The 13,601-nt window shown below is 36.8% G+C and overlaps 1 protein-coding gene across 1 annotated transcript in view; it reads right to left on the bottom strand.

Annotated features, from left to right (window-relative positions):
- Positions 1–13,601, bottom strand: part of ntn1b (netrin 1b) — a 46,090-nt gene that overhangs the window by 21,632 nt on the left and 10,857 nt on the right. The window contains 1 exon segment of the mRNA XM_043235830.1: positions 1,595–1,783. Within this exon segment, the coding sequence (XP_043091765.1) occupies positions 1,595–1,783 (189 nt within the window).

Consider the following 13,601-nt stretch of genomic DNA (forward strand, 5'->3'; position numbering starts at 1 on the left):
ACTTAAATACTTTTTCATCTTACTTTTATCAGACTTTGGTTCTCAGAACATTGAGTTTATTTTGTAATTCGAATGTATATATCTCACAATTTGTATATATTTGTATATATCTCTTTTTTTATGTCTTGTTTTTTTGAACAAGCTAGACTGAGCAATTGAGATACCTTTGTGCGATTGAGTTTACATCTCATAATTCTTTTGTTTTTCTCACAACTGTGAGATATAAACTCTGAATTGAAAGGGGGAAAGGCATAACTGTGAGATAAAAACCAATTACCTTTTTATTTTTTTATCCAGAAGAGGAATGAATTTTTATGTTCGCTAGTGAAAATGCAATTTCTTCACATCAGGAGTGTTCTTTACAGTGCTTTTAAAATGCTGCCTACATAGCCAGCTCACAAAGTTTTTGAGCAGGGCCTTACAGACCGTCTGACCTCTAAGTGTGACGCGAGGTCTCTCAGGTCTGGAACATGTGCATAATCTTGGGTGCCTTTACATTTATTTTTCTTTCGCGGGTGAGTGAATAATTGGCTTGTTTCACTATTATTGTTAATATTCTCTGTTGTCCCAAATTCCAAGGCAATCCTACTTGTCCTGTATTCATTTTCCAGGAAAACCCTTTGTATAAATACTATCTTATTCTAATCTCCTTCAGCTCAAACCCATTAGATTTATCTTAATGAAGCAATTGAAAAAACATCCAATATAAAAGAACCTGGGACATATTTCAAAGCATTTTGTGGATTTGAAGGACATTTTTAATGCAAACCCAAACCTACCATGTTTAAGCATTTATTATGTTATGTTTTACATATTTCAAAATGATTTATAGTCATAAATTACATCATTTCTTTTGCATCAAAGATCTCACACTGACTTAATAATTGCTCTCAGTTGGTTTGCCCAATTTTGCTTGTCCAGTAGTTATAAAATATCTTGTTCAAGTTAATTGTTACATATGGTTCGTTTACAATATGGATTCTTGGTATCACTTAGGGACCAAACATCACTATTAAGTTGCTTATCAGCATGCCTATTATTAACATATTGGCTGTTTGCTAGTATTTCTAAGTCAAATATACTACCATATTAGGAGTTTATTGAGGCAAAGTCGTAGTTAATGTTTTGTTAATAGCAAGAATTGAACCCTAAAATAGTTTGCCTGTAGATTCTCAATAAGACAAAGTCAGCAAACTGTCTCTCGGGAAGAGAAACATCCTACAAATCAAAGCAAAGCTAATATTTACAGTTCCTAGTTCCTGCTCTTGTAACTTGGAAATATTGATTCCCTGTGATCATTTGTGTGCGATGTTGTTAGTCACACTGGATAAAAGCATCTGCTAATTGATCAAATGCAAATGTATGTTTTCATAAATACACACAGACCTTAATAACCACAACCATTAACAAACTACGCAACAGCCCGTAATTACCACATCATTTATTCATGCTGTTCAAAGACTGAAACTCTCAATCTGCAGCGCTGAGATTTTCTCTTTTAGTTATTTTAGGTGAGTTGGGACAACATTTTGGGCGATATTGTTCATCTAACGTGTATTTTTTTTCTGCAGTAGTTGATATTTTGTTTGCTCACCTTTGCAGGCGCGTCTGTGCGAGATGGCCTTGGTCATGTCTCTGTAGTAGCCCTCTTTACAGTAGTGGCAGTGCCGTCCGGCTGTGTTGTGTCTGCAGTTGAGACAGACTCCTCCGCTCCTGCGGCCCGACAGCTTATACAGCTCCATGTTAAAGCGGCAGCGGCGGGCATGTAGGTTACAGTGACAGGCTTTGGGAGAGACGGACATAGGGAAGACAAAATGAGAGAGCTGTTTAGCACCAGCTGCTGAATACTCAGAAACACATGATCATGTCTGTCTATATTCATTTTTACATATTCCATTTGAGAGCTTTAAAGATATAATACATAAAAAATAAAAAGGTGCTGAACTACACTCAGCTGACAAAAATATTAGTTTTCCATAACTAATTCTCTCCATAAATTAACTTTTTGTGACGTAAAAAGCTGTGAGTTTGTAATAAATCCATCTATAGGATGTTTTTAACTTAAAACCATTACTTCCAACTAAAATATGAGTCCGTGATATTGCTTCTTCAGTGAAAAAGTCGTCTTGTTTGAATAAGAAGAGAAATATGCATACAGCGAACTTTGTTTACAAGCCAAAACGGTGCCTTAGTGATGGATGTGTTTCTTACAAACTTTAAGTTTCTGGCTTTGCAAGATGTTCATTGATGGAATGAGTCCATGTGCATTATTGTTATCAGCTGTTTAGACTCTCATTCTGACGGCACCCATTCACTGCAGAGCATCCACTGGTGAGCAAGCGGTGCAATGTTAAACAGCTATACCCTGTATGGACTGAGGGTGAACTACTCCTTTAATTGTCAGAAAACTGTCCCAGTAAAGGGCAAACGACTAAGAGATCACATTCCCACCTTTTTACAAGTGCTTATCTGTAAAATACCCACGACGCTTACATATTCACCCTCGCAGAGTATCATATATTTCAGTGAACAACCATACAATTGCTTTATTGCCGCAGTATAGTATTCTTTTGGGCCGGTCGCTCCAGGCAATGTAAAAACTAAATCTGATGCGATGTGAACTGATTTAGTGGTGTTTTCTGTCCCTGGTGATCACAGAGGAGAAGCCAGAATCATTGAGACGTTTGACTAGCATCCTGAGAGAGCTTTATTATTTTAATGACATCACTGCATCTCTGGGCTCCCATCCATTTACAGCATTTCATTAAAAGACAACGACTCGCTCCAGATCCCGAGCTCTCTCACACACACCTGCTCATGGCTTTGACCTCTGACCTCTGACCTCTCCTGGCCCGATCATCCATCTATCTGTCTGTCTGTCTTGTTATATCGCTCTATAGTTCCATCCATCTGTCCTGGAATACACCGCGTGATTTTTGCCCCAATTGTCCCCAGTTTTACAGTCTGAATAAGTTTCTTCCAGTTCAGGAAAGTCTGCAGACGAAAGCTGACATATTTATCCACAGACTTTGATTTCTATCCAGTCGAGAGGTTATCAAACGTATTTAAACTCTCCTAGCAACAAGATGCACGTTTCGATCAGAACAACTTTAAAGTCTGGTAAGCGTATGATCCTCGGCCGTGTAGTTTTCCTCGGTCACTGTTTACAGAGTCAGATGATACGTTTTAGAAATCTGTTCAGATTATAGCATATTCCAGCCTTTACCCGTTATATCGTTCATTGTTCACTCCATGCCTGATATCTAACCATACAATAACCGTAACAACCTTAACAATAAAAGAGAACAAATCACAAAAGAGAAACAGCATTTCTTCTTCTACACAAATCCTTCAACCACTCTCGCACCGGCTGAGGAGTCTAGATGTTAGTGACTAAATAGGGACACGGACTGTCACTCACACATACACAGGAAGGAAGTGTTAAGCAGCTGTTTTATTCTGCAGACACCTACAACACTTCAACCACTTGGCGCAGTGATGATAACACACCAGGCCACGATAATCTCTCAGTCTTCTACACACTATCTTCCACGCTACTTCTGACAGACACACAACTTTGACTTTCTGAAAGCAACAATGCGTTCGGTTTTGAGTTAAGTGATAAAGTACAGTTACACAAAACAACTGAATATTATAATAACACTCTAGAATCGAAATGCACCCGCTTTTTTTATTCTTTCCTCAGTCCTCTAAAAAGAACAAGCATGTTTTTCCATAATATTATCCTAATTCATTCACGATTAAATTTTTTTATTTTATCGTCCGCAATTCTGCCCTCTCACTCAGCAGCTCTGCATTAGTGTAAAGTTAAAAAGCGTCCCTTTGGCTCTTACCGCTCTCTTCTGATAGTATCACAATATCATTAACGCCAAAGTCGATTCGATGATTCATTATCGGTTGCCTAAACTAGTCGGAGCGTAAAAAAAGTCTGGTGAATATTGTCATTCATCCAGGCTCGTCGTGGAAAGCGCACCAAGCTACTTTTGCATGTGAAAGACATCCAGCCAAGCATGGCTCCATTATTCAGATCGCTCCTCTCACACGGAAGCCTTGCAGGGTTTTTGGGTGAGTGACTGGTAATCCTCAGAGAAGGAAGAGGTGTAGAAATGGGCGAATTATCAGGCTAAACTGAGATGGCGTAAACATGGTTAAATGAACTGAATCCTGCCATTAACGTCAACGCTGAGTGCTTCCAAATGGGGCATGTGGACCAAAGAGGGCGGATAAATCTGTAAAAAAGATGGGCCATCGGGCCACATACTTTTAACAGGTGTCCAGAATACACACACACACACACACACACGTATATTACATATACATAACAGTATACAGACTGCTTTCAGAGCTTGCACTACTGGTCATTTCCACAGCGTGTTTTTCCATGTAATGGAAAGTAACAAATCTTCCAGGAGAGTGACTGTGTAATAATTAATCTCAGTTATCTATCTGCAGTGCTTCTGATGGCCTTAGATAAATGCAAGCTTATAGGAAAAGAAGACTCATTCATGAGTCACTTTGTAATCTAAGTGAGGTGGCGAATACGCTCATCGATATGATAAATTGTCATTTGTGAGTTGAGAATAAATATGTAAGTGGAAAGGAGTGGAGCTATGGTATAAGCTGTACTTTAGTCTCTTGCTTTAGTCATTCTGTCAGGAATAATAGCTAACAGAACTGTATGAAAACATAATTTGAGTCGCTACCAGCTATGTGATTCGATTTTCAGCTTTTAAGGTCAAAGTATAGGCTTGTTCAGCCAAAGAGAAAACGCATACTATGTACATTTGAGTGACAGCAGGTAACAGGTAAGATATATTAATGTTTTTTGATGTCTGAGATGAATCAAATGTTTACCTCACGAGTCCCGTCTCTTTCACTCTCGTATGTAGTGCTGGAGTGTTTGGATCATTCTAGTCCATCGATTCACCTGAACAAATCTTCCTCTCATAGTTTGTCATTCCAGTGAATCAGTGAAACAATCCCTCTTTCTTGCATAGAAAGCACTGAAATTTTATTGCATTTTATTCAGATGAAAATCTTATGTAAAATTATTACTATGTTTTTGTAAATCATGGCGCATTTATTGTTTTAATATAAATTTGCCTATTCAGCGACCTATTCAACCGTAACCTAATTGACTTAAATGGTTCAAAAACCAGCTCTGATTAAATTGTCAAATCATTGATTAGTTTCTTAATATCCTAATTCCTTAAGGAACTCTTTTTCTATGACACGGAATGAAAAAGTTAAAACCACTTTAAATTATTTCATTTTAACAGCACTGCATTACAGTTTCAGAAAGCGCTCTCTATTTAAACCGCGTTTGCTTCTTCTCATTTTAAAATCTTTCTCTCCCGCGTGGCCATCTGGAAAGGCCTGTGTGTTCGCCTGAGAGTGCTGTGATGTAATGTGGTGAGAATTAAGTGGGGCGTTTCCGTTATGGGCCCTGCTCTGTAATCGTTTGCCAGCACCAATTAGCAGGGCAATCGGACCTCCTGCTTTTTGTTTGTGTAACTGCTTGCCACTGTTGCCTAGAGAAAGTGATATACAGCGTCTCAACAAATGCGATCAGACCAAATAAAACCGCAGTGTGCCTTTACTAGCTAAAGACAGCAAAGAGCTTTTTTCTTCCACTAACTGGCTGTGAAATTGCTATTGCATTCATCACAAATCGGCATAACGTTGCACATTTGGGGCAGACGTTCTTGTGACCTTTGAAGGCGGCATCATCATTAAGCCCGTTGAAGTATTGTTGGATTACAGGATTATAAATGCACAGTTAAACAGCTTACTCGCTTCATTTAATGTGATGTTTAGTGATGTGAAAAGTCAGTATGTCTATGTGTGTGTGTGTGTGTGTGTGTGTGTGTATGTATGTGTGTGTGTGCAATGCATAATAAAGGAGAAATGTTAATTACATATAATTAATATGAGTACAAACACAAATGGGTAACACTTTACAAAAAAGGTTCCTTAGTTAAGATCTACAGCATTTATCGATCTTAGTTGATATTTCAGCATATCACGAATGCATTATTAAAATAAGAAGTTGTGTTTATTAATATTAATTATTAAATTGTAAACTAACTTGTGAACAAACAATGAACAACTGTTTTTTTATTAACTAACATAATTAGTTCATTGTTCTGATATAATAAATATTTGTCTTTGTCATTGTCTTTGTTTGTTATTGTTATTTAATATATCAACTAATGTTAACAAATGACACATGCATATATGTATATATGTACACTTTATATTGTTTTTATATTAATCGCATTATATAATGTAATTTCTCACACACTAAAACTTGCATTTTACACTTATTAGATTGCTAAGTGGGCCTCATAAAGGTATTGTGAATCTTGCAAGGACATCTCTCAAACACTCAAATGCAAATAAATTATTTGACTCCAAAGGGACTGTAAAATTGTATAATTATAATTAATGTCGAGGTCTCCATTTCTCTTATGAATAAATATCACTAGCACACCATGCCAATGATAACAACATGTATTAGATAATAATACATAATAGCCAGAATATCTCACTGGCCATTTCTCCCGCTTAGAGCTGGATTGGGCCCAGGTTATTCCATATGAACCCGTTGGAATTACATTATCGCCTCGCCGGAGGGCAAAGCAATCCAGCCTCTTCAGAAACGTAACTGTTCTCTTCATGCCTGCATTTTCATGTCACACTTATTGACTCGTAGAACCCCTGCGCTCGCCTTATTAAACTTCCAGGAGGCTTTCCTCGAATCAAAATGGCAGCGCGTATAATGTCCTTACAGCAAGCGTGATTTGTCTTGCTTGGGCACACGCTGGAAAAAATTGGCTCCATGTGCACTTCCAATTAAATCACTGGCTGACACATTTGTCCTGGTTCAATATTTCAGGGCTTGAGCAATTTATGAAAACAAACAAAATAGATGGATGTCTGGGCGTGTTCTGTTAGGAGCGCATGCTCTTCTCGAATATAATCGCGGCAGAGACGTGCCAGGATGAAACTCATCGCGACCGCTGACTTATTGCATCACAATCACCGCGCGGTTTTGTTAGTCATTTGATTTATCTCTGAGCTTGCTCGTTTGTTTTCCTCAAACGTAACACACCCATTGAGTAAACTTACAGTGATTAATTTGGCAGCGCTTTCATTTTTTCACATGTTCAGTGCCAAGAGTGTGAGAGCAGCTGTAAATCTCAAGCAAGAACTCGCTACAGAGATGCAGCAAGATCCTGGTCTTGAGACTCTTCAGATGCTTTTCCAGTTCAAATGAAAACATCCTGTCACGTCACTGAAACCACATCAAGGGACATGTGAAATTTAGCTGATCCGTAATCCCAGGTTTAATGGCTCTACTGGACTTCTAGTGGTGTTCCTGCAGCTAACTAGTAGCACACCCTAGCTCTGCCAAGGTCAAGGGTTGATTACTGAACTGCAAGAGTGTGAAAATACTGTATGATTATGACTGTAATTATAAAAATATATTTATTTATAAATTTGTATTTTCAAGTTTATATGCTTTAGATATGTACTAATCTAATATCTAAATCTAATTATTAAATCATGTGTATTTTTAATAGTTTTGAGTTTATATGCTTTAGACTAAGTTAAAATATATTTAATGAATTTTCCTTTTCAGTTTATTTACTTTTTTTTTTGATGCTTCAAAAACAAAGCATGCAAGAGCTTGAATAAAAGTGTCTGTATTTTAACATTTTATTCATTTAGCTGATGCTTGATACGCTGTGTATATAAAAATCTATTCATTACAGCTAGTTCAGACAAAATTTTTATGACTATGCTTTATTAATATATTATGATTGATTTTAAGCGTTTTACCATGATAAACATGTCAATTTGGAAGTGTTGATGTCCAAATGTAAAGAAATTAAAATGGCCAGCATTTAGGCTGCAAAAAGGACCAAAAGAAGATATTGAAATTAAATGTTACTGATAAAACAAAGATTGTCCTGATAAGTGTAACAGCAATTATCAGCTCTACCAAGAATTAATAATGTAAAATACATGTTTTATATTTTTATATATACAGGCATATATAGTCACTTTTTCAGGTCTTAGTCAGTTCTAGGCTGAAATAGGTCTCCCAAAATAAAGTTAAAATGTAAACTAATCTGAAATTCAACTGAAATCCTTCATGGCAAATCACTTCACCGTTTGTGAGACTGTGTGACTGCACTTTCTATTTAAATTTATGCATTTGTTTTTATTGCACATGCATACATATTTTATCTGTAAAATGTGCTTCCGAATTGAACTCATGACTTTGGCATTTTGCGTCTATCTTTACGATCCAGCATAAACATAGTTTTAGACAATGGCAGCATTTTACTGTAAGCTTCTGCTTAACGCCCTGGGTTTTCACAGTTGTGTAAATTTTGCAAAGCCGTACGACTGCTCCACTGTGTATTTAATGTACTGTCGGTAAACACTCAGTAAACTTCAATAAAGTATCTCTGCGTTGTCTGTGAGTTGAAAGGAAGACGAGTGGAATCGTGGAATCCTAGATCGAGCCCGCCCACAAGATAAAAGATACGTTGCTGCAGCCACACCAGACGCCAAAGAATTTGGCAGGGCTGATAGGCTTCACGGAACACAAATCAGTTTGAAAGAGGGGACACACGCGAGCGCTTTTCATCGGCATCTTCATTTTGCTTCAAGTAAAATCATCTCACACAGCTCCGCTGCAGATGTGTCGACGGTTCCACTCCCGCAAGAGCAGGAGTCAGGTCCAAATCCCAAATGATCCTAAATGAGGAACTCTCAGATCTACACTGTGATGTGGCATGTGGGACGACGGATTGTGCTTTTCCACTGCAGGTGTCGCCACTCTGGTCTCATTGTCTCACCAGCGGAGATTTATAAGCCCTGAACGCGCATAGAAGCCCCATTGACTGTAGCATTGGAATGCAGCTCCACGCTGAGGAAGGCTCTGTGATGTTTCACAAGGTGTACGGTTGATGAGGGCATTGGGTAAGGCAATAATGCTCCACTACACTTTCAGGGGAAAAATGGCACATTTGTGCCTTATTTACCCGCTAATCAGGCAAACAGGTAATTTCAAATACTTTCTTGAAATGGTATTACTGTGACGGCTTTAACCTTTTTTGTTTCAGTTCGAATTTAGATGCGGTGTACATAGAAATATCATAACCATTTTTTATATTTGTATATTGTATGTTTATCAACTGATGATGGCATTTAATTGTTGGGATGCTTATTTAACCTTGTTTTTTTTTTTTTTTATTCCAAATATTCAACATTTTTTAACCATTTAAAGCTTAATCAGAAATTAATGTTTGACTTGTTGTAATTAAAAACTTTACCCAAATAAGAGTTTCCAGTCATAACATATTGGCTCTAAAAAAATTTTTGGCCATGTTCACCCAAAACTAAGCATAAGCTCAGATCAGTGAGGCTATCTTATTGAAAGACGCTTGACAAAATCAAATGCAACATTTGGTAACAACGTCTCATAAGCAATCATTTGTAGTTCGGCCGTTGCCAAACACCACAATGTGATCGTCATGGAAAAAGGTTCAAAATAAAAACATCACTTTTTGCAGGAAGTTCTGGCGCCCTATGCCGTAAAAGCAGCAGTCCAGTGTGATTAATCTAGCCTTTCCGGGAAAAAAAACCTCTCTGGGTCAGTGGATCCATCCCACAGGCTCTCCAAAATCAACGCAGAAACAGTGTGGAAAGTCTGGCACATTCTCTCTCTAATGTCCCAGTGCACAGGAATGTCTTAGCGGTCATATCACGCTGAATCAACCTTCTTGATCTGCTGAGATTTAAAAAGAGTTTAATGGACTTTGAAACATAAATGTAATTTAGAATTCAAACATCTCTCAGGAAAAAGTGTTTCATTGGATCTAAACTGCTTATCCCAAATAATACTAATATAATGAATGTAAAACACTTTGATGGGTCACTTCTAAGATCTTAGCCATTTGTATTGCATGCTAGCTACCAGTTTGTAACAGCTGTCTATTCTAATGAGGTAAGAAAGAGTTCAACTGGGAGGTGTTCCATCAATGAATAATATAAGGTGTTTCAAAGCACTAATTAAAAGTTTGCCTTGGGAACAGAGAGCAGCAGCCTGCTGTCAGTCAGACTCAATTATAGAAGAAGGAAAATGAGATGAAACTTGCAGTGTGCTTTCTGTACACTACAGCGGGCTTGAAGCTCAACCAATCTGCCACGCGCTCGGAGCTGCAGTTACCCACCGCGACAAGAAGCCAAGGAGCAGAGCCAAATTACAACCCAGGAGATGGTTCATCCTGGAGCGTGGTTGGATCAGGTAAAGGTGCTTCTCGCACATAACAGCACAGACTCCACCGATTGGGCTGAATAGCCTGAAACTCAGACTACCTGCAAAATTCATTACTGAGGTTTCCAAAATAGCTTTCAGATAGAGCTTCCTGAAATAAACATGAAATGCATTAAATAAGTGATACACTTTTTTTAATTATCGGTCAAAAAATTAGTTTCAATAATTTGATTCATTTTACTAATTCATTTAAAAATTCATGTTCAAACTAGGTGTTGCTATTTCTGTAATTGCTTAAATTTAGGCTACTATTAATTCCTGAGGAAAATTCTACACCAATGATGGTGTGAACAGCATTACTAAGGCTTGCAGAGATATTATAGAAATTTTCTAAAGTTACTGGCTACTTTATTAATGTTTGTTCAGACAGGAAACAAAAATTCCTGGTTATAATTATTACAGTATCTAACTTAAAATAAATAAATAGTTTTTACTATATACTAAAATGTATATGGATTTGTACCCTCTACTTCCAAAATGTCATGATATCCAATGATATTTGATGTTTCTTTCTAATTATTTAAAATAAAATTTTTTTTTACCAATTTTGGAGAAACCACTTTACTCCGCTAAATTTTTTTCAAAGGAAGTATCTAAAGGGAAAGAAGTATGGAAAAATAAATTATAATTATTTTTATAATTATATATATATATATATATATTTTTTTTTTTTTTTTTTTTTTTGCTACTTCCTTCCTCCTATAAAGTAATCCTTTGTGATTTACTGAATAATTGAATAATTGAACATCTGTGTGCAATGAACAGTTTGGTAATATTCTGCGCCTAAAATGTGAATTTTTCTCCCTACCAGTCAGAAGTTATACTGCAAATGTAACAGCACATCTCTGCTCAACAAGCCACGCGGTTTTCAGGTACCACCTGCTATTTATCATTAAAGTGACTGTGTAAAAGAAAGTTTCAGCTGCACTCTACTACATACGCTTTCTAATGGGCGTGCTACTAGCAACTAGTAACTAGGTGGCTTTCAGCAACAGGGTGAGAGGGAAGGAAAGAACTTCCTGCTGTGGGAGCTCAAGTGTCCTTAAACACATCAGCTTAATTACATCCTGAGCTTAGAAAGCACACAATGCTCTGACCTGTGTAACTGTTTGTCTGGTAACCCTTTGGAACACCATAATATGCAATATGTCAATGTTTCAGACCGCTTCGTGATCTGTCAATACAACGGAGCATCATCGGCCTATAGAGTCGCCAAGTCTACATTTATTTGATCAAAAATGCAAGAAAAACTGTAATATTATTGCAATTTAAAATAACTGTTTTCTATTTGAATGTGTATTGTAAAATGTATTTTATCTCGCTATGGATCAAAAGCTGAATTTTTAACAATATCATATCTAGTTCTCAGCGCCACGCAATCCTTCAGAAATCATTCTCCTAATATTATGGGATTTCCATGCTTAAGAAACATCTGATTATTGCTATCATATAGATCTTAAATGTTTCTGGAAAAACGTGGATCGCATGTGTGGAGTATTTTTAGTGCATTATAAAAGGAGCGCATAAGGAAATCCCATGCGAGTGTTTTAGCTCAGACCCTGACTCACAGGAGCAGCCGCTGAGTGATCTTGACAAGCTATGCTTTGTTGGTGTTGACACAGGACACAGAATTCCTGGGCTTCTCTGTTTCCCATTAGAGAGCTGTGAGGCAGATAGCATATCTCCACAGAGTTATCCCCATGGAATAGAGGTCGCATTCAAAGCCAAATATACTAGTTATAGGGCTCAGGCCCTTGGCGTGATTTGAAATGCCTCCAGCTTCTACGCTTAGCTTACAGGGGCTGATCTACCAGTTTCCAAAAAGTAAAGTTTTTCTGTATTCATTTACTGAATGGAAGAAATATTTTCCATACATTGATGCCGTAAATGCTGACGTGAAGTGATGAAATCAAAGCCAGTGAAAACATTTTTCATGTATGCTATAGAGTGCTACAGGGATGATGCATTTTGTAGGACAAAAATCCAGAAATGAGTTAGCATTTTAGTACCCGGGGCCCCCACTGCCCTTCAAAGTCAATAGGTTTCTGTAGGATGTTTTTCGTCTGAAATTGGTTCTGTGGTTAATATGTTTTCAAAAATATTTTCAAATTTGTTATATAATAAATATTAAATGTATAAGTACACCCACTTGACTGTGTGTGTATTTTAAAGCTTTAAGTATGTCTCTATAAAGCTAATAGGTATCTAAATGTGCAAACTAGGTTGTTATTGCGCCGAACTATATTCAGACCTAACAGGCAAACTCACCTTAATCTACCTACTAGTCCACTTTCACAGTTTCATTGTGTTTATCAGGGAAAAGTCATATTTAATTTTTTTTTTATTTGTTATTAGGGCTGCCAGTTTAACTTATTTCATTACGTATGAAAAAATAACTTGATTAAAAATATTTTAAATGCATTGGCCCCGCCCCCAGACCTGTACGTCATCTCATACTTCATAAGTTGGTTGACTGTTAACAAATATGATTAAAGACTATAAAGGAATGCTCCTGTATGGGTTTTTGTCTCTATATGATATTAAGCGAGTATAAGCTATTTGATCTGTAAATCTAATTTTTACAGTCCAGTGAATATGAATTTAGTAGAATCCCATTTTACAGTCCTGTTCCTGTGTACATACTGTGTACTTATTCTCCAGTGTTCATGAAGTTACTCTTATACTGCCAGTGCTTTACGTAAGTGTATGTACAGTAATGTAAAATAAAAAGTGCAATATAATATCTGATATTGTATTACATCTAAATTAATAACACTGTCTGTTTTTTGCTTAGATTTGCCAAAAACATTTGTGATCTGTGTGTCATTGGCAGCAGAATTGTTGTGCGGATCTCGAGCTGTGCACAGCAGTGTTTAGATTCTGAAACGAATCAATTAAAACCTATTCCTAATGAATCAGCAATTTGAACTTAATCAAATTAAATGAATGACTTGACTCTTATTTGCTGCCAGATTTATTAGTCTTATTTAGAGTATTAATACATTTTTTTAAAAGAGATAGTTTAAAGTGGATAGTTCTACACAAAAATAAAATGACACTACACTGACTAAACTTGAATGACTTGCTTTGTGGAGTATAAAAGAAGGCATTTTGGGGCTGTTGGTAATAAAAGCTGTTTTGCTACTAAATACTTCCATTGTATAAACGGACAAAAAAAAAGTTTGAAATAAATTAATTTATTTTATGTATGTGCAATAAATTTTAA

Source organism: Puntigrus tetrazona, chromosome 3 (assembly GCF_018831695.1).
Source record: "Puntigrus tetrazona isolate hp1 chromosome 3, ASM1883169v1, whole genome shotgun sequence".
In the NCBI taxonomy this organism is placed as follows: Eukaryota; Metazoa; Chordata; class Actinopteri; order Cypriniformes; family Cyprinidae; genus Puntigrus; species Puntigrus tetrazona.